At 35.3% G+C, this 23,100-nt stretch overlaps 1 protein-coding gene across 2 annotated transcripts in view; it reads right to left on the minus strand.

The window, feature by feature from the left end:
* DIS3L (DIS3 like exosome 3'-5' exoribonuclease) overlaps positions 1-23,100 on the minus strand; it is a 38,701-nt gene that overhangs the window by 11,528 nt on the left and 4,073 nt on the right. The window contains exons 3-9 of one of the 2 annotated variants that reach the window (XM_074294752.1): positions 15,797-15,925; positions 11,963-12,098; positions 9,850-10,026; positions 8,914-8,992; positions 7,664-7,843; positions 7,054-7,223; positions 338-499 (exon numbers count right to left, since the gene is read on the minus strand). In XM_074294752.1, coding sequence (XP_074150853.1) covers positions 338-499; positions 7,054-7,223; positions 7,664-7,843; positions 8,914-8,992; positions 9,850-10,026; positions 11,963-12,098; positions 15,797-15,925 — 1,033 coding nt within the window. Of the gene's footprint in view, positions 1-337; positions 500-597; positions 744-7,053; positions 7,224-7,663; positions 7,844-8,913; positions 8,993-9,849; positions 10,027-11,962; positions 12,099-15,796; positions 15,926-23,100 lie in introns of those variants that run through there. The other variant, XM_074294753.1, reaches the window with a different exon arrangement.

Below are 23,100 nucleotides of genomic sequence, written 5' to 3' on the forward strand. Positions count from 1 at the left end.
AAGGATTGATTCACACACTTGTAAAGTAGTATAGAGGGTATGGCCCACTCAGAAATGCAATCAGAATAAGAATGTTACACTTTTACCACATGCCCTATAAGGAATGCAATTATTTTGGTTCCATGAAAAAAATTTCAAAATTGATCATTGTCAGGGATATAGACCATAAATTAATAACTGTACTGGAAGTAGGATAAGTTGTTTCAAACATCAAACAGAGAAGTGTGGGTTTTTTCCTTTTATGGATCCAACTTTAGTTTTCACAGCAAAATAAAAGAAAATTTAAAAAGAAACAATAGAAGCTATTAGAGAACACAGAGCTACAATAGGAACTAACCTGAGCTTCTGAGAAAGGGGCAACAGAAATACTGTTTTCTACCAGGATTGTTGAAATTTCCCCTTCAAGATCTCTTATTCTTCCCAAAACTCGTACAAAATGTCCATTTGGATAAACGGATGTTGACTCCCAAGAATCAATACGCACAACCACCCTAAAGTCCTGAAATTAAAGGAAAAAGTACAGACATTCCAAGATTAGAGGTTAAACTGGCCAATAAGAGGTCTTCAAATTTAAATAAATGTAAAAAGTAATCATACCTGACATTTATATTGCACTTGGAGGTTTACAAATTGCTTCATATACATTTTATCATCATGTGATTCTCCTAATAATCCAGCAAAATATACACAGTAGGTATTAGTATCCTCAACTTACTGATGATGAAATGGAAGTTTAGCAAGGTTAAGTGACTGGTATTATTCACTGCACAGTTAGTCTCAGAAGCAAGATGCAAACCCAGGTGTTTCTTTGACTCCAAGTCTTGTAGTCTTTCTTCTAGGACCAGGAATATCAACTGATGCAAAACCAAAACATTCATCCTACCTCTACTTTCTTTGCCTTAATGATTAAAAAACAAACAAATAAAACCGCACTGTATCAATGGACACAACTTGTTCCTTCAAGGCATTCTGACATTTCAGAGCTGATGGTGCTGGTATAGACATCACATCACAGCACAGATCTGGAGCAGGATGAAGCAGTCCCACAATCCAAAGAGGATGGCATTTTTACCAACACTGTCTCTTGATTGGTTCCTGAAATGCCAGGTGGGTATGAGACCATTAGTCCAATTCTTACAGGGGAGGCATAACAACTTGCTGCAAATAGGCCAACTAGAAATCATATCAATTATAATGTACCATAGTAAATAGTTTTCTAGATGTTTATTGTAAAAATTTTTTTAGTAGTACAATAACATTTTAAAACAGGGATTCCAATTTTTCTTTGTAAAGATTAGCTGCTTTTTATTTTTCAAGATAGTGGAGTCATTGAATTGGGAGGGAGCTGCCATTGCTAATCACTAATTTCCTTCTTAACCAGAAATGTGCTACAACTTGGAGCAGGGGAGGTGGAGGCGTGTGGTATTAGACATATATGTTTAAAAAATATGCATCAATCTGTATTCAAACACCATGAGTACTTTCTCTGGGGGCAGATAACATTTTTCATCACAAATCCTGGATTACTGTTTTGCTGAGGACAGCTACATTATTCATAGTTAATCATCTTACAATACTGCAGTTACTGTGTACAATTTTCTCCTCATTTATTTCATTCTTTATCAGTTTACAAGTCTTTCCATATTTTTCTGAGGGAATCTATTTCAGCATTTGTTATAGCCAACAGTATTCCATCACAATCCTGTATCACATTTTGTTCAGCCATTTCCCAATTGATAGACTTCCCCTTAATTTTCAATTCTTGCCATCAGAAAAGAACTGTTATAAATTTTTTTCCATTTTGTTTTTTATCTTTTTTGGGGATATAGATCTAGTAGTGGTATTGCTAGGTTAAAGTATACATGATTTTTTATACCTCTAAGCATAGTTTCCAACTCCTCTATGAAATGGTTGAATCAGTTCACATCTCCATCACCAGTGCCTCAAATTTCCCCCATTGCCTCCAATATTTGCACTTCCGTTTCTCACCCTATTACCCAAAGAAACAGGTGAGTTGTACTTCAGATTGTTTTAATTTGCATTTTTCCAATCAATAGAGTTTTAGAGCATTTTCTCAGATGGCTATAAACATCTTTGATAACTTTATCTAAAAACAGACTTTATATTTTATGGCTCTTAAGTCCCATAAATTTCATTCATTTCTCTATATATTTGAGAGATGAGGATTTGATCAGAGAACCTTGCTTCAAAATTTTTTTTTTAGTTATAATCAGTAATTGTATTTCTCTCCATCCCACTTCTTCCCATTCATTCTATTCTCTTCTTTCACCTTGTCCTTTATTAAGAGTTTTGCTTCTGACTACTGCCTCCCCTAATTTGCCCTCCCCCCTTATCTCTTTTCTCTCCAATTTTCCTATAGGATAAGATACATTTCAATCTATCCAAATGAGTGTGATGTTATTTCTTCTTTAAGCCAATTCTGAGAAAAGGTTAAAGTGTTTCCTGCCACCTCTCTCCTATTTCTCCTTCACTGTAAAAGTGCTTTCATGTCTCTTTTATGTCAGATAATTTACTCTGTTCTACCTCTCCCTTTTGCCTTTCTCCCAGTGAATTTCTTTTTCCTCTCCCCTTAATTTTACTTTTTAAGCTACAACTCCCCTTCATATTCAACTCATACCTGTGCCCTTTGTCTATATATACTCATTCTAATTGCCTTAATAATGAGAAAGTTCTTGTGAATTAGAAGTGTTATCTTCCCATGTAGGAAGGTAAATAGTTAAACCTTAAGTGCCTTATGATTTTTCTTTTCTGTTTACCATTTTATGCTTCTCTTGAATCCTATATTTGAAAGTCAAATTTTCTATTCAATTTGGTCTTTTCATCTGGAATACTTGAAAGTCCTTAGTTTCACTGAATGTCTATTTCTCCCCTCCCAAAGGATTACACTTGGTTTTCCTGGTTAGGTGATTCTTGATTATAATCCTAGTTCCTTTGCCCTCCAAAATATCATATTCTAAATTCTGCTATCATTTAATGTAGAAACTGCTAAATCTTGTGTTACTCTGCGGCTCCATGATATGTGAACTGTTTCTTTCTGGCCGCTTGCAATATTTTCTCCTTGACCTAGGAGCTCTGGAATTTGGGTATAATATTCCTTGTAGTTTTCGTTTTATGATCTCTTTCACGAGATGATTGGTGGATTCTTTCAGTTTCCATTTTACTCTTTGGTTCTGCAATATCAGAGAAATCTTCCTTTATAATTTCTTGAAAAATTATTATCTATTTGAAAAATAAAAAGCTATTACAAAAAAAGAAAAATTATTATCTAGATCCTTTAAAAATTATCTCTCCTGAATCGATTTCCAGGTCAGTTGTTTTTTCCAACAGGATATTTCATAATGTCTTCTATTTTTCCATTCTCTTGGCTTTGTTTTATTGTTTCCTGATTTTTCATAAGATCATTAGATTCCACTTGCTCGATTCTAATTTTTAGGGGATTATTTTCTTTAGTGAATTTTTATACCTCCTTTTCCATTTGGCCAATCCTGTTTTTTAAGGCATTCTTCTCCTTATTGTATTTTTGTACCTTTTTTACCATTTGGCCTAGTCTGTTTTTTAAGGTGTTCATTTCTTCAGTATTTTTTTGTTTCTCCTTTATCAAACCACTGACTCTTTTCATGATTTTCTTTTTTCTTAAAGCTTTTTATTTCATAATAAATATATATATAAATATAAATAAATATATATTTATTTCAAAACATGCATAATTTTCAACATTCACCTTTGCAAAACCTTGTATTCCAAAATGTTTTCCCTCCCTTCTCCCCACCTCCCCTCATAGACAGCAAGTAATTCAATATATGTTAAATGTGCAATTTTTCTCTACATTATTTCCACAATCATCTTACTGCACCAGAAAAATCAGATCAAAAAGGAAAAAAATGAGAAAACAAAATGCAAGCAAACAATAAGAAAAAAGTGAAAATATATTGTTGATGGTATGTATTGATGACGGATTTATTTTGAATAGTCATGGATTGCATCAAAAGGCCCTGCAAATAATCTGGGACTCATGAGATTAATGCACATCAGCTGCAAATAGAAAGTCCAGAGAAACTTACTTTCTATAGTAATTTACTCTCCATTTGTACTAAAAAGGACAAAATATACCCTTTTATCAATGGCAAACTGATTTTGTAAGAATACAACTCCCTGTTTTATGCCTTGCTTGACATAGGATTAGTGAACCAAGTTATCTTTTATCAAAAAAACTCATATTTTAACATATTTGTTAGACATCATTATCACTAACATTTTTACAGTGTTTACTATATGATAGGCTCTGTGTTAAGCATTTTACAATTATTATCTTATTTAATCTATCTGCTTGTAGGAGGGTCTTTTAGGTTATGTTTCACCTTTAATGAGTAAAATACTTTTAAAAAATACTTTCTCATAATCAACAATCAAAAACATTGAAAAATCTTGATCTCTTAACTTGCAGTCAATTGTATAACCATGAATTATATATATAATATCCTCCAAATTTTTGCCTTCTCATACAATCCTCAAGAATACCTGCAATGGCTGTATTTAAAATTCTCAAAGATTTTTTTCAGTTCAGTTCAGTTGTGTTTAACTCTTCATGACCCCCATTTGGGATTTTCTTGGCAAAGATACTGGAGTAATTTGCCATTTCCTTCTCTGGCTCATTTTTACAGATGAAAAAAAATGAGGCAAACAGGTTAAGTGACTTGCCCAGAATCACACACAGCTTGCAGATGTCTGTGGCCAGATTTGAATTCAGGAAAACAAGTCTTCCTAACTTCAGGCCTTTATACTCTACTCATTGTGTACACTACCTGCCCTATGGTAATGATGACATCCATTATTTTTTGTAATTATTTACTATCTTCTCTCAGAAAATCTTGAAAATCAATCTCTTAATGCTTTCAAAATTATATTTCTTCCAGAACAAATTTACTCTGTTTATATGATCTGATACAGCTGCTTTCTAATGTAACAATTCCATTTCCTCACATAATACACAAGAGAATGAATTATTTAAGAGTCCAGATAAGATGATTCCACTCTCAATAATGAAAACAAATTGCAAAAGGCAACACTGGTACATTTGTTGTAAATTTTTTCTCCTCTTTTTTGTTGATCTGTCAATTTGATCAATAAGGAAAATCAAGTTTTGCTGGCTGATGTTTCTGAAAGCAGAATTTTTTTTTGGTTTTGCATTGTTTCCAGAATTCAGCATAGGAACTTACATATAACAAGTGTTTACTGCATGCTGAATTTGTTTTTGACCTCATAACTTCAGTTTTGTAGACTGTTTTGTACTGGTTAAATTTCTTTAAAAACAAAAAATTCAAAAAGTTGATAAATGTTGCTTATGTTCTTTCTTTTATTCATTTCCCATTTTTAGAGTCAAAAGCTTGTATAGATGTATCAGGTTGAGCTACTGTGGTTATTTAGTGATATTTTCTAATTTTTATATTTTCTTCTAGTTTTGATATTGATTTTAACTTTTGCTCTAATGGATCATTTGTACAAAACACAGTTGATATGGAACCGATTTCCAAATTAATAACCAATCATGTTTTGCCTAATAATACATAATCAAATTTCATTTTTTGTGTGAATTCATTCTCACCCCATCCAGCATCTTATAATTTTTTTCTTGAGAAATTACTTATGAAATGCAGATAGGAGGCTCTAATAATAGTCTACAAACCTTTCATTTCTTAATCCTGAACTGTATGTTCTAAAAACATCCTCTCTATGCCTGCTTTTGAAGTCACTAAGCATTAACACATTATGCTGATTTAAGATTAGAGGAACTTACTAAGGTTTCCATAGAATTTCTCTAGTTCTTTGTTCTCTGCAACAGATGTTGGTGGCTGAGACTTTATACTCTACAATAAATTTTGGGGATTTTTTTTTTTTTTTTGTGGTCATGACTACAAGGGTTGATCATGAGTGCAAATCTTCTACCAAAATGATGATTCTCGTTTCTTTGGGTGACCAATAAAACCTGTTCTGCCAAATGTATTATCTGTTTCTCCAAGGATACACTCAATGCTTACTACTACTTAGTTTCCAACCACCTTATGTCTTTTCAGTTTAATTTTTATTGAGAATTTCAATTTTGATATTAGTGGAATATCAGGTTGTTAAATATTAGACAAGAAGTTCACATTTAGAATATCAGTCCTAATATGGTTGTAGTTCTCTATAATAAATGTCAACTTGTTAATCATTAGATAAGACTTTCATATTTAGAATACCAATAAATTTCTAATTTTTAGAAAGATGAATTAATTTTTATAAAGAGCTTAAAAACTGATTCTTGGTAGCATCTGATTCCTTTTCTGCCGTTATGCAGCAGTTACATAGACAGAAGGAGCCAGCCAGAGTTAAAGGACCATTTTGAAGTTTTGTTTCATGGATTATAACAGCCATCATCCAGTGGTCAAATCTATTGGTCATTAATACTGTGGAGAGCAGACAATTCTTACATTTTGTAAAATGCTATATAAGCTGAGGTAGGCAATGGCTAAGATCTATGAAGTCTAATTCCCCCTCTACTGATATATATTTTTTTCCGTTGCTACATTTTTTTGGTGAGATAACAGTATATCAAATCATCACTATAGGTCATAAAAGAAAGCTTGTTAGTGTTGTTGGCAAAGTGTACGTATATACACACAGACATACCTATATTTTACCAACAATACTAAGATATGTGTGTGTGTGTGTGTATGTGTATGTACACATACATAGAATTAGTTTCTGAGTAATTTCTGACAACTGAATAATATAGGTTATCTTTGTTTGTCCTATACAGTTCTTTCTAGGACAATTTCTTTCTGTTCTTTATTTATTAACTGAAGACTACTCATTAGTTGATTCTTCTATATTTAGAACGTCTTAAAAACAGTATCCACAACAGTAGATGGATAGTTTAGGAGTCATTCATAATTTATTTTTCCTTTGCTAAAGGAAATACTTGGGTCTACCCGCTACTGCACAAACACAACCAAATTTGGGTAAAATAAAATAAAATGTAATTCTACTAATTACCTGTAGTGCTTCGGCTTGTTGAGTACTGATTCTGATTTTGGGAATTCTGTAATCCCAAGGTGTAACTAAGATTTTCTGCGCATTTTTGCCCTGGGACTGAACCTCTTCTTTAGATGGAAAAGTCACCACATAATCCCGCCAGTTCTTCTGAAGGATTCCTACCACTCTGCCTTTGAGAAAAAAACAATATTGACTGGTAAGGTAGATACCCTTCCTTAAGATAGGGTAGAACAGTCTGCCATATGAACAAATCCTGATTAAATTAATGCTAAAATTACTTGTAAAGTGCCACAGAATGAATTAAGGGGCAGCATTCTGATACCTTTAAGTAGTTAAAATTGAACACAAAATGTCATTTATTATTGAGCACATTAAATTTACAAGAGAGAGATATCTCATTCTTTTTGTTCATCTCTTGCCATATTTGATGTGTACTTCGCATACAGTTGCTTTTCCCTCTCTTTTGACCTCTATATCCCAATTTCAGAGTGAATAAGTATGTAGGGAAAGATATTAAATCTCTGTGAAACTCAGACAAAGGAAGAATTACTAGAAGAAAAGTTATATAAACTCTAGAAGCTTATTATCTACCCTTCCTTCTCTCATTTACCTGTGGGCATAGGTTCACTGGGAGATTCCCCAGGTGTTTTGTCATCATTTTCATTCTCACATAAAGCAGCAGTCCTTCCTTTCCATTCATTTTTGGGGAGTAGTTCCACCACTACTACATCACCATGAATTGAGCGATTGCGAGCTTTCATACCATGGACAAGGATGTCACTAATTAAATCTGTTTTTAAGGAGACAAAAAATACACAGAAAGTCCCAAAGCTCTTCAATATCAGGAAGATCAGCAAATGCAATCATCGTGCTTTATACTTCTAAAGATGAAGACAAACTTGTGTTGTTCTGGATTATTAGCTACCAATTAATATTCGCTTAGGACTATTTGAAATAGCATCAGATAATTTCAAAATTATCTCATTGTAATAATAATAATGATAACATTAGCAATGATTGATAACAATGTACTACTTTATGATTTAAAAAGTGCTTCACATACATTATCTCATTGTTATCATCATTAACCACTTGTGGTAGGTGCCATTATTTCCCCCATTTTGCAGAAGAGGAAAATAAGCTTGGAGAAATTAACTGGTTTCCCAATGGTCTTCAAGTTAACAATTCTAAGAGGTAAGATTAGAACCTAAATTGTCACATGTCACATCATCAAAACACTTATCTGTCTTATAATAAGCCCATAAAGTATATAGGCATTATTATCCCTCTTTAACATTCCAAGTCTCCATCAGAATCTCTGTAAACACATTTAAAGCAACCCATTATGCTTAAATATAGCTACCATCTGATCATGCTCTTCAGCAGGTCAATCATGAATACTCATGTATTATCATAAAATAAGTGGTCTTGGGCCCTGCTGGCAGCCCCTCAGATAATCCTCTCTTGGGATTCCTGTGCAGTCAATCCTGAACTCTGCATATTTCTGGAGGCACAATCAGCTTTGGATTGGTAGAGATTCAAGGTCAAGAATGACATACTGGACATGGAACATATTTTAAGTATTTCCACTTCATTTCCATTCACTCACTTTGAAATTCTCTGATTTCAAAGGATCATTTTCAAGGGAAAAAGATCATAATAATCTGTCATCTCTTAACGATGATAGTTTGGTTTACAAGAAAATAGACCTGTCAATTTCTATTTTATTGCAGCTAATGACTGACAAAATAAATAAAAAGTATAGTATAATAGAATAAAAGTCCTACTTTTCTTCCACTGTCGAAGACCTCAGTAAAGAAAGGTAAAAAAGGTTCCTGAAACAAATTGAATATACTGAACCTGAGTCTTTACTGCTGGCTCCCTGGAGTCGGACAAAAGCTTCTATTTGTGCTCTGTGTTTATTGACATTGAGAATTCCCTAAAATCAAAATTAACAGTCAATGAGATGGCCTAGATAAGAGTAGATGAAAATTCAGCTTTAGCATTTTGAGTGATGCAACAATAATGACTATATTACATTTTTATAAGGTATGGGATCATCACTTTCAACAATGATTTTTTTCCTCTTAAAAGGAAAGGGCACAATGGAGCTGTTCTTGGCTGTAATGGCATTATTCCTGACTGAGATGGCCTTACATATGAAGCATAAAGAGCCAAGGAAGTCCCTAAATATGTCTCACATTTATATATAAAATGCTACCATTTGTGACATATTCCTTCAGATTATGCAGAAAATGGAGATATCATCAAGAGGTATAACAGTATTAAATTCTTAATCTATCAGTGAGATTGAGTCATCTGCATTTCTGATATAAGAAAACCTGGCAGCAATAGCCTCTTAGACACCTTTCATTGAAAGAGTTGAAAAAAGAGGAAGTTGAGGTCAGGATATACAAGATAAACTCAGTCCTAAACTAGATTAGAAATATTTATTTCTTCCCCTATGATGGGAGACATTTTCAAGGCCATTTTTCCAACCTCTTCTTCAACTGTTAACTTTACAGCTAAAAAGTATTACTAATATGATGGCTTTTAATTAGATGGCCAGATTCTATCAATAGAATGATGTCTGACCCCATATACCACCACCAAACCACTGAACAATGACAGCAATTAATTGGTTAGACTGACTTGCCCACATATCCCTCTCTCTCAAAGGCCATAGGCAATTAAAGAAAAGAAGAAAACAACTGGGAGTTTTAAACAGCCAGTTTTAATAAGAGAAGGGTCCATGTTGGCCCACTTCTAACTATGTCTTTTTGTCATTTTCCTCACCTGGATGTATCTCCCAGACTTAATTCCAGCCTCTAATACTTCCAGAGGAAGATGCTCTGGGTATTCTTTCCCATTGTTCTCCTGGCTTTCAAGTTCCCTCTCACGACGGGCCTGAAGTATCGAATCACACAGCTCATGGGCAGCCTTTAAATCGGGCCAAAAGTTGTCCAGATAATTCTGTGTAATAAAGGTTAAAAAAAAAAAACAACAACAAAAAACACCACCATATAAATATATAAATAAATATCTTCATTTCAGTTACACTTTAAAAACTCATTTTCTTGAACAAAAGGTGCTGGTACACAACTTTGAAGAGTGTACAAATATTATCTGATATTTGTTTTTTTTTTTTTTTTTTGTCTTTACATCCCCAGCACCTACTAGAGGATTTTACACCTAAAAAGTGTCTAATAAATATTTATTCAATAGATGAATGCATTTCCTAATTAGTCTAGAAATATTTTATGGAGTTAGTAAGAAGATAATTATAAGCAAGATCACATATTTAGGACTGGAAGAACTTTTATTATCCTCTAATCCAACCACTCATTTCACTGAGAAGAAAGTTGAGGTTTAAGAGCAGAAGATCTGCTTAAGGTCATGCAGCTTTCTCTTATTCCTTAAATTTTTTTAGAAGAACCAGAGAAACTCCCCCACAGCTTAATATTTGCATTCTTGATTACTCTGTATTTACATGCATATAAACATGTGCAAACTAACTCCAAAGCCAACAGAATAAAGGCAGACAGTAGGAGACAGAGTACCCTGTTCCTGGAGATGGTCTTTAAAGGGTTCGCTTCCTGGTTAATCCTTATCTATGCCTACAGTATCTCCTCTAGTCCTTTGATAGTGTGATTCCAACTGCTTTTTTTTTTCTCAGGCCCTCCTCAAAGTCATGAATTTTCTTTGTGCCTGGTCCTCAAACTCACTTGTATTAAACTCATTTACTTTTTAAACCATGTCATTTTACCCTCTTTGAAGTTTTCTTTCTTATTCTTTTCTAAGTCCAAATCTCCCCCAGAAAGAACTTGTTATCTAATTCACCTTGAACCCATGTTATTTTTTTCTTCCACTACCATTCAACTTTGTAAAGCCCTTGGTCACATGGTTTGTGTGAGAAAAGCTGTACAAAATTAAACCACATTGTAACACTTGACTACAAGGAGAAGTGATTTTCACAGCAAGGAGAAAAACGTAATTTTAGTCAACTATCCTCTGCAGGAGCAAGACATGATGCATTGAAGAAGAAAAAAGAGGTGACACCGACATTAATATCCAAGGCCCCTGGAATCCTTTGGCATCTGAGAACATTGTTTTTTGGAGGGCAAGAAAATTCAACTGGCAAATTTTAGCAACAGAAACATAAGACAACTAGGAGCCCTTATAAAAAGCTACAATTAAGATTCAATAAGAATCTCTGAGAACTGACAAAGAGAAATGGGTAGTCTAATTCAAGACCTTGCATCAAAAATGACTGCAACCAAATGTTGTTTGGTTGAAAATCTTGACAAGAAAAAAACAGAATGATTATCTATTAACAAATGAATTGTCTCTTTATAGCTTCCAAAGGTGTCCAAGGGATGTTCAGAGTACAAGGGCGGCCCAGGGCAGAGAGTCAATGACAATGTCTATCATGGTTCAGACAGAATAAACACTGCCACACTTCAATCCTATTATTTACTCACACTAGTATGTTCACTCATTCAGGTATTACCAAGAGTTAAGAGCAGCTAAAAAACACAAGCCTAGCCTTTGACCTTGGTGACTTAGTTCAGCCTTTTGTTTGACATCCAAAGCAATTGATCTTTCTTGGAAAAATAGATCAATGAGAGTGACAGAATGGGGATGACCTAGGCTCTCAAGCTGGGGAAGCTCTAGGAGCTCTGTGGTTTGGGGAGTCTTGCTCAGAACCATCAGGATCAGGCTAAACTAGGGCAAAGGTGATACAAAATCTCAAGATGTATTCCCCCATTCTTTCCTGTCCTGTCACCAACTGGCCAAAAATGCTTGGAGCCTCCTAGGAGTTGCTTATGAACAATACCTTGCACAAACGTGCAAATACATACACACACCACACACATGTGCACATCCACTAAATAATGACTTGAAGTACCTTGAATGAAATCACAAATACACCTTCAGTTTCACTTCCATACTGCTGAATGGCTTCTTCATCTTCTGTCACCATAACAATGGGCATTCTATCTTGACAGTGGTGATAGTACCAGACAGCTGCGTTGTAAATGCTCCTAGAAAAACAAACCATGTGCACCCACCCACCCAAACACATGCACATTAGAAAACAGATTGACATGCTGAGAGACAATACCACTGTTTAGCACCATATAGCAGAAAAACTCCTTTCAGTGACAATCATTTTTGTTAGATTTTGTGTTCCAAATCCTCCCTTCCCCAAGATAGAAAGAAATCTGATATAAGTTAAATATATACAATACTTCTAAACATATTTCCATATTTGTCATGTTGTGCAAGAAAACTCAGATCAAAAGGGGAAAAAAACAACAAGAAAGAAAAAGAAAACGAACAAGCAAATAAAAAGGTGAAAATACTTTCATCTGGTTTTGTTCTCCTGGCTCTGCTCACTTCACTCAGTCTTTCCAAGATTTTCTGAAATCAGCCTGCTCATCATTTCTTACAGAATAATATTTCATTATACTCATATAACTTATTCAGCCATTCCCTAGTTCATGAGTATCCATTCACTCAAATTCCAGATCCTTGCCACTATAAAAATATCTGCTTCAAACATTTTTGTACATAAGACCACTTCTGATGCCTTGCTCATTTCTGGTTTGTGAACTCTTACTAAGGCTTCCAAAAAATAAGTAGAATCATATGCGACTATGGGAAATTCATGTGATCTTTGGGGTCTCAGTTTATTTATCTGTAAAAAGAGGGGCCTTGCAGAGTCTTCTTCCTATTCTAAATCCATGTTTCAAATCCCCAAAGCACTTTTAAGGATCTTTAAAAAAATTTATGTCACACACACACACACACACACACACACACACACACACACACACACACACACACACTCTCTCTCTCTCTCTCTCTCTCTCTCTCTCTCACACACCATTCAACACTGGAAAACAATCAATACCACAAAGATAAGCTGTAGAAATATAACAAGAAAACTGTCCGCATGATTTAAAAGCTATACAGTTTTCACAATGCACTAAAAAGGCCATATGACATTCAAGGAATATTGCTTATGTACTGTTATAAAGAAACTGTTCTTATGTTCATGTTGATAGTTCCTCAGATAGTCATCTGCTGGATTCTTGTGAAGTCAGGCCTGGACTCTATTCTTTTAGTTCTGGAGGCAGAATTAGCTTTGGATCAGTGAATATTCAAGGTCAGGCATGACTACATGGTGGACAGTTTCACTGAGCTACTGTGGACCTAAATTCTAATGCTATACTCAGAGACTATGGCAACATGTGACAGGTCCTTTCAAATGCTGTACTATAATCATTTGTTAACAGAGTTCATGCCATGCTTGCAGAATACTTATTAGAACAGTGCCAATCAATTAACTGAGAGAGTGAAATTCTAGTGATAAGCCCTAGCCAAACAAGCAAGGGGAGGGCAATGCCTAAGTGAGTTTTTCCCATTATCTAAATTGATTATCTGAATGTCACAAGTATAGCAGCAAGAGCTTGCATATGTTAAGCATTGAGAATCACCAACAATTTAGTTTATTTACCTAATATGCCACCTTGCAAAGCTATTATGAATAGCCAGAGAAATCATACAAATGTAAATCTTAAGGTTCTGTGTAAACATCAATTATTATTATGATGCTTGACCAGATTTTTTTTTTATTTCCTTCTCTAAAAAAGACTGAGTCTAATTCCCTTTCCTACTCAATCCAATGGAAACTTTCTTCTCCTTCACTGTATTGCTCTCTTATAATCTTGTCCTGTAGATAGAGGGCTAAGCTTGCAATGAGTATCCAGTCCACTCACTAAGGACCAGTAGGCCAAACTATATTCATGTATGAAGAAACTCACTTTGGCCTCAGTCACTAAACTTGTGCTAAACAGAGGAAGATTTCTCTTGATTTCCGATTAACAGCTATATAAACAATCACCATATTTTCATATTAATTGTGATGATGTCATTTGTTCACATGTTGATGGAATCAGAAGAAATGTGTGCTTTCCCTCCCATGCTATTTGGTATAATGGGAATTCTGAGGATATCTCTCAGAATTCTCTGATTTACAATATAACCCTCAATTCTTATGACCTTCACCTTCATTCTAGCTCCACCATTTCAAGATGGCTACCAACATTTTCAGATTATGAAAACTTTATTCAGCTATAGATCAGAAACCTAGTCTCAAAGTCAGAAAAATCTGAGTTCAGTGCAACCTCCAACATGTATTGGTTATGTGATCCTCGGTAAATCACTTAACCTCTCAGGCCTTTAATAAATTCTCTAAAATTTTAAGATGCAGAACAGATGTTGATACAGATTGGGGAGAGAATTTCTTTAATGGAAATTTGTTAAACCAATGAAATCACAGGTCCAGTTAAAAAAAAAAACAAAAAACAGAAGCCAGGTCACAATAAGGTCAAACCTTAGCTTTCACAACGGTGAAACAAGTTTTGGTGAAGGCTACTAGCTGAATTTTCATGATCTCAAACCATCATTTTGATCATAATCTTCTATCACTGCTCTTTTCCTACTACCTCACTCCTTCTAAACTTGTTTTGCTAAGGACAGCTTTCAGTCCCTCTCTCTGTCCATATTTCCCAGTCCACTACCCCTTATTTTTCTCCCTACACTATAAGGAATCAGGAGCACGAGATACCACCTCATCCTTGGTATCCTTGGCAATCCTATTTTCATCTCTCTATTCAGTCTTAAAATTACATTTCCAAACCTAACCTTTCTCCTAAACTCCAGACATGTCCATACCTGAAGTCATCATATACCTTCCAAACCTATTCTATCTCCAAATTTCCCTATTTTTAAGAATACCACTATATTTCTACTCATGTAGGTTTAAAAGCTGTGAGTCATCTCTGACTCATCCCTCTCCCTCATCCACTACCTCCAAATCAAGATATCAAGTTTCTTGCTTCTACCTCTATAACATCTTTTTTATCTGGCTCCATAGCTCCATTCATACTGTCATTACCTTAATTCAGATCTTCTTTCCTACTGGCCTGAGTCTCCTAATTGGTCTCTCTGCCTCCATTCTCTTCTCTTGTCCAATCCATTCATCTTCCTAAGGTACAAATTCCTTCCCTGTTCAAAAGCTTTATTGCTTTTGAGATAAACTCCAACCTTCTTAGCCTGGAATTTAAGATCCTCTGCAATTTGGATATAGCATATTATTTCAAAATGTTTCTATTATTTCAAAATTCTTTTCCTTCACATCCCCTAAATACCACTCAAACTGTACAAGTAATTTTCCCATACTCAACATGTCACATCCCACTTCTGCTTAAGTTCACAAAATATGTCCTCTGCCTCTCAGAAAACATCTTTCAAGGATCAGAAGGAGAGCCATCTCCTACCTGAATCATTTTCTTCTTACATGCCATTATTAGTAATCTTTCCCTCCTCAAATTACCTTGCATTTATTTACACATCTAAGTACTTATCCAAGAGAACATAAGTTTGCTTGATAACATAACTATTGACCATTTTCTTTGTAACTCTTAATATCTAGCATAATACTTTGTACACAATTGAAACAAATCATTGAAACAGTACTTAATAGTATTAAAAATAAAAAATAAGTTGAAAAATTTATCTAGGTTTCAGGCATTTCTGTACAAATTTCAGCTACAGAATAAGTCCTGGTTCATTCTATCACATTCTCTGGTCAAATCCTTAATGTTAAATGGTCACAGGCTACAAAAAATTATCGTAACAAAAACCGCTAATTCATACAGGTTTAGTACTGTACCTCGTCTGCCATTTTTCCATAGACTCTCCTCTTTCTCTTGGAAGATAGGAATATTGCTGGAACTCGTTAGCAAAGAGAATACAATCATGGCGAGCATCCTTTAGGAGATTTCTAAGTTTGTTATACTGTCTAAGACATAAAAGAGAAAAATAAAATCTAATGAAGTAGGTGCATTCCATTTATATTTGCTGAAAATGAAATTAAAAAACAGCACTTCAAAGAAAATATCTAATTATTTTTAAACAACAAATTATTTACTTAAATTAGAATTTTTAGATAGTACCTGTATTGCTACCATTTCAAGAGGATATACTGCCTTTTTGTCCCCATAATTTTTCTTTTTTCTTGCTCCTGAGATTTTCTGTCTATGAACCATCTGTAGATTTCATTGCTCCATGATTGATAGCAACTACTTTTATTTAGCATTAGGTCTTTTGAATCACTGTGGCTGAAAAATTCATCACCCTATAGCCAATATGGTGAACCACCTTTGAACTTATGGTTAGCTTTGAGGGAATTAGGACAGCAAATGGTTATTTGTGGGAATTGAGTGAACTTTATCCTGTGACTCAATTCTGGAGTTAACTTGGTTTCATTTTTATTCAATGATGGGTCTAGTCCAAATTCTGTCTTGAGAGAAAATTTTATTTAATTATGGGAACTAGGAAAACAAAACCTCAAACCTTACCTAGTTATTTGGTTTTTTTTGTTATCTAGTCCTATATGTCTGACAAAATTGGACAACCCCCACATACTCTATAGATGTTTAACTAAGATCTAGGTGAGCTAACCAGACTAATGCAAGGGATTTTCCTAACAATTATACATCTCATGATCAACTATGACAGACTTAGCTCTTCTCAATAATACAATGATTCAAGATAATTCCAAAAGACTTGTGATGAGAAATGCCATCTGCATCCAGAGAGAATATGGACACTGAATGCAGATCAAAGCAAACTATTTTCACCATTTTATTTTTTCTTATGGTTTTTCCCTTTTGTCCTGATTTTTTTTCTCATAACGTGACTAATACGAAAATATGTTTAAAATGATTGCACATTTATACAACCTATATCAGATTGCTTGCTACTTTGGGGAAGGAGGGAGAAAAAAAATTGGAACTCAAAATTTTACAAAAATCAATGTTGGAAACTATCTTTGCATGTAATCAGAAAAAAATAAAATACTGTTATTATGGTTGTTTTTGTGAAGCAATCTGTATTAAGTGAGTTGCCCAGAGTCACATAGCTAGGAAGTGTAAGTGTCTGAGGCTGGATTTGAACTCTATCCATGGTACTATCTAGCTGCCCCAATACTGTTAAGTTAAAAAGAAAACTAACAACAGCTGTACATTTCAAGCAATTCATATATTTCATCCAAAAGCTGGTCCTGTACTAATCATTGTTTCCAAGTTCCTTTGATTATTTACAGACACTTGAAGGGAGAAGGACACCTTTTTCTGAATTTAGGGAATTGTACCTGTTTGTTCTCATTTGGAAAGCTCCTGATGTTTTATCCAACTGGAAATCAAATTACCTAATGCTGTGTTGTTTTCTTTTAATTAACTGACCTTATTTGATTGCTATTATATCTTATAAAAAGTCTCTCTCATTTTGTATTTGGGATCTAGCCCAAAGCTGAGAAGATCTGGTCTTGGTTGTTAGGCAATTGGCACGCAATGCTTAATAAACTGATAACGTTCAGAAGATCAAACCTTTGTTTCCTCAGTCATTTCAGCTTTCACCTGCCATAGCGAGTTCTCTGGAAATCACAGTCTGCAGTAGGCCCATCCATGTAAAGCATGACTTTTGATCTGGATTGGTAACTTCATTTTCCAATGAGAAACTTCCTTTACTAATGGAGATGTAACTATCCAGCAACTTAGTCTTAGAGGCTAAGACTATATCTTAGTGCCTGAGGCACTAAAAGGTTAAATGAATTGTTCAGGGTCACACCAGCCAGCATGTGTCAGATGTGGAACCTTGAACCCATTTCTGTCCTCTCTGCTCTAGGGCCAATTCTTGCTTCAGTACACTGCTTCCTTCAGTGCATGGACAACAGGGAGTTAATTGCATTTTCCAGAACACTAAAACAGGGTCATAATATTTCCTTCCCCAACAAGGGGGAACATGCCAGTCAGATCTGAAAGTCAGGCCTGTAGTCATGGATGGATGAGTTAAGTTCTAAGAAAGAAGGTCCTTTTCAGGAGACGAGCAACATAGAAGAATGGAGACATTCATGGCTATTTAAACAAAATTTATTATTACTCTGAAAAAAGGTAAGTACTGTTTATAGTAAACCAGATGTTAAATTAACATATAAATTATACAAGGCAGGCAATTAGCATTTACTCCTGGTTCAGTATGAAAAACACTTGGGTCATATACTTGCTCAACTGCCCCACATTGGGGAGAACAAAAAAACTTTCCAAAAGCAAAGATGAAACAAACACTTTATCATCTCTCTCTGAGACAAGTGCTGACTAAGCATCGTCAGAAAACAATCTCCTCAGCTGGAATTAAGTTCTCAATCATGCCCAACTAGCCACAGGGCACAGCAAGCCTAGGGGAGGCAGAAGGTATATCAAGATAAAAATGAAAGTCTTTGCCCTCGAGAAGCTTACAATCTATATGAGCAAACAGTATGTACAATGACATGTGTATGGGTGTGTGTATAACATGCATGTGTTACATGGTTATACAGAATGCTTTATATATTTGTTATGGTTTATGGTATATGTTATATATAGACATGTGCGCCCGCACGCACACACAGACACACACAGACACACACACAGCCCCCCCCCCAGAGTAATTTAAGGGGGGGAAGAGGCATTAGCAGGTCAGAGGAATTGGGAAAGACCTCCTGTAGGAGGTAGGATTTAGGCTGAGCTTTGAAGAAAGAAGAAATTTGAAGGAGCAGAGGGAAGGAGGAAGCATGTTCTAGGAGTGCTGATCAACTATCCTAGAGGAAGACATGAAGGGAGATGAGACATTTTATGTAAGGATGGCAAAGAAGCCATTTGGGATGGAATGCAGATTACACAAAAGGGAATAATGTATCACAACCCTAGAAAGATAGGCAGGATCTGGTTTGCAAAGGGCTTTAAGTGACAAACTAAAGGAATCACATGCCTCACTAGCTGACTTCACACTGTTTTCCTGAGTCTTTTAACCCTTTTAGTGTCTTAAATCTCCCCTGACATCCTATGTCATTGTTTTCAAAGGCCATGGCAGTGAGCAAAATTCTCACCCACCTAAGATTCAAGGACAAGTCTGGTGGTTCTACCTGTTTAGAGATGGGCTGTGAGTAGATTCCTGCACAAGTACCCAGAGCAGCAAAAAAAATCACAGAATATTTAAGGTCTATACTACAAAGGAACAGCAATAATAACAATAACAACCTTCCATTTGATACAGTACAAAGAGCTTTCCTCACAACCTTGTATTATCATATACCCTTTTACATATTTGGAAATTGAATTTCAGAGTGTGACTGCCTTGCTTTGCCTCCAATCATCAGTGTTGCTCAGTTAGTAAGTGGGAGACTTGGAATCAAAATCCAGGCCTTCTGACATCCAAGATGGTGTTATTTTCACATCATAAGACTATCTCTTTTTTCTAAGGCTTACTACTACATTCAATCAATATGTTAGGGTGGAAAGAACACTGGGTTTGCAATCAGAAGACCCAAGTTCAAAGAGTGTTTCTGGGCTTTGCTGATACTCTTGTCATCTTTGGAATGTCTTCCCTGTGGATTTCCACCTATCCAACTCAAAAGCTTCCTCCTCAAGGAATTTTTCCCTAATGTTTCACATGACTACAAATATATTATCTTTATCAAATTGCTTGCCTTCTCAAGAAGAGGAGAGAGGAGAGGGTGAAAGAATTTGGAACCTGAAATTTTAAAAAACAAATATTAAATTTTTTTGTTCATATGTAGAGAAAAAAAATTAAAATTAAATAAGGAAGACAAAAAGGGAAAGTTTTCCCTGTTTTTTCCTTTCACCCAGAACATAATTCAGTATACTCTTCTTGTAATTCTCCTCTGTACTTAGCCCCTGTTATTGTTATTTAGGTGGCACCCCTTTGAAAAGATGAACTGATGTTTTATTTAAACTCTTCTCGTCCAGTCCCCCAAAAACAAACTGGACAGTGTAAAGACAGACATATGTTTACTTAAGACGTGTCAAGGTTGCAGTCAAGTCAGGAAGAAGTCAAGAGTAGAATCCAGGTTTCCTGACTTCTAGTTAAATGTGTATCATACTAGAGTCTGTATAATTAATAGAATTTTGTGTGACCTGAATCAAAATATTCCTCAAAGTAGGTCAAACCACATGCATTATTTACAAGCATCACAAGAGTCACCCTTTAAGAATAAAAAATACTTATATACTCATAGCCTTAGCTGTTCCAAATTAGAAGACATATGAAAAGGTAAAGTTAACTTACAGTTGGAATTTTAAAAATTGACATTTTTAAAGCCTTTCTTCCTACTCTGTATCTTAAATATATTGGTGTGTGCGTGTCTATCTATCCATCCCTATATAGGACTCATCCATCAGAAGATAAGCAATTAATTTGCTATCTTTTCTTTCTTTTTTGTTCCAAGGCATTTGGGAGTTAAGTGACTTGCCTAGGGTCACATAATTAGGAAGCGTCAAGTATCTGAACTCAAGTACTCCTGACTCCAGGGTCTGTGTCTACTTACCTGCCCAATGAGCTAAACTTTCAAAAACTTAAGCAAAGTTAAGTATTCTAAATAACATTAATGATATGGTTTGCAAAGAGTAAATAAAAAATCTAAAATTTGCTTAATAAGCAAAAGAGCTACCAATACACCAGACCTTAGATACCAGTTTCTTGGTCCTGTGCTATTTCTCTTAAGATTCATCATTTCTATCCTCCACTAATCCATGTCTATTACTTTAAAAGAATTGAATAAAAAAAAGTCTAGCTTAAACTTCACCTCCTCTCCAAAGCTCACCCTAATCGCTCTTTGATTTTACAACCCTCTAGCACTTATAGGCTGTTGTGTTGGCTTGTTATTGTTTATAAACTGTTGTGTAATGGCCCTGAAACCAATTTAATTCAACATTTATTAAATGCTTCCTTACTATGTACAAGCTGTTGGAGACATAAAAACCAAAATAGTCTCGGTCCTCGAGATGCTTACATTCTATATACAAATAGATTTATCAATGAAAAAACATCTAGAAAAACCAGGAAAATGGTCATATGTGGCAGAGAGTGGTCTGAAGAAGGGATAGGCTGGTAGAGCCCAATCAGGAGAGTGGTGCAATAACTCAGGCAAGGGGGCAGCTGTGTGGATGGACCCTAAGGATACTCCTCCCAGGGTATTCTGGTCACTTCCAAACTGGCCCAGGGGGCTAACTCGGGCCTGGGATATCAGCTCCCTCAGTTCCCTAACTGAAGGGGAAGTCAGGGCACCACTCAACTCCTCCTTACCTCTCTTTTATAGAGGGCAGAAATTGGACTCTCAGCTCACTTCACTTTGTATCTATAGTTCTTCCTGACTTCAAGTCTCCCTGCCGCCTGTCTGAGGATTTCCCTGGTACCCTATCCTATCCCCTCATCCTCTAATTCTTTTCAGTTCCTTTTGTGTGTTACCTTCACCCATTAGACTGTAACCTCCTTGAATGTTGGGACTATCTTTTTTCTTATTTGTACCCTCAGCACTTAGCACAATGCTAAGCTTGATTAGTCACTTCTCAGTCATGTCCTTCTCTTCATGACCCCATTTGAAGTTTTCTTGCCAAGAGATACTGGAGGGGTTCTCCATTTTCTTCTCCAGTTCATTTTATAGATGAGGAAACTAAGGCAAACAGGGATAAGTGACTTACCCAGGATCACATAGCTAGCAAATACTTGAGCTGCATTTGAACTCAGGAAGACTCTTCTTCCTAACTTCAGGTCCAGCACTATAGCCACCCATAGCTGGTGCTTAATAAATGCTTATTGAATTGAACTGGATAGCAGGGGACAGATATAATAGATATTGTGAAGGCAGAATTGCCAAGATTGAATGGAGAGGCAAGAGTCCCTTCCTACTGAAGAGGGTAGTACGGATAGAAGAGTCAGGTTTCCTTAAGTGCAAAAAAAGGGGAAAATGTGAAAGGAACAGGACTAAAAGGAAGAGAACTTTTTAAAAGAGAGAACAGGAATTTGAGAGAATATAATGAAAAGAAATGGAAGATCAGTATGGAAACTCTGATGGGATAGAGCTTAAGGGATGGGAATGAGAAATTGTGAAGTAGGAATAAAGCAAGTGAATTTTACCTCAACAATCAATCAATCACTAAGTGTTTATAAAACATCTACTATGCTTCAAGCATTGTGCTAGCTGCTAAGGAACAAATTGAGACAATTGAGACAATTCCCACTGACAATGAGCTTTCAGCATAAATGTAAAGTTAAAAAACACACACACAGTTGTTAATATAAAGCAGTTTTGGAGGGAGGGCACTAGAAATTAGAGGGAATCAGAAAGGTTTCATGTAGAAGACAGTGCTTGAGATGAGTCTTTAAAGGAAGAAAAGGATATTATGAGGCTAGGATAAAGAAGGATTGAATGTTCATTAGATGGAGAGAAGCCTATGTGGAAGCAAAGAGAGGGAACATTATGAAGGAGGAATAAAGGGAAAAGGCTACTTTGATTGGATAACAACGTAGATAAGTGATGTCTAATGAGGCTGGAAAACAAGGGGATCAGGTCATGACGAGTTTTAAAAATTAAACAAAGGAGTTTATACTTTATCCTAGAAGCAGGAGAAAACTGCTGACCTTTGTTGATGGAGAAGTCAGTAAAGTCACGAGAAGGAAGAGTTAAGAGTTTGCCAACCATTGTTTTCCCAACTAGAATTTTAAGGTGGTTAAAAGTAGGGTCCAAGTTTTCCTTCTTCTCTACCTCCCCCAAATGCTCAAAGATAGAATAAAGATTGGGTGCTCGATATGGACTACTAATTAACTACTATGTGATCCTAATGTATCTATAGGACTACTGGATAAATCCTTATTTTTAAGAGAATTAACAATGCTGTCAAACTTTGGAAAACCAAAATAGCTTTTCATGAAAAATTGGTTTATTTAGAAATTTTTTTTTGAAGTAAACTATATTTAAAAATCATCTCTTTACACCTGGAGGATTTGAGTATTGCTTTAAAAATCCTTCAAAATGAAAATATTTTTTTAAAAACAAGATTACCAGGCTCTGCATTGTGTCAGCAATCCAAATGATCACAACAAATTGATTTTAGCAAGAGAAATTGAAATATGGCACCT

Source organism: Sminthopsis crassicaudata, chromosome 2 (genome assembly GCF_048593235.1).
Source record: "Sminthopsis crassicaudata isolate SCR6 chromosome 2, ASM4859323v1, whole genome shotgun sequence".
Lineage (NCBI taxonomy): Eukaryota > Metazoa > Chordata > Mammalia > Dasyuromorphia > Dasyuridae > Sminthopsis > Sminthopsis crassicaudata.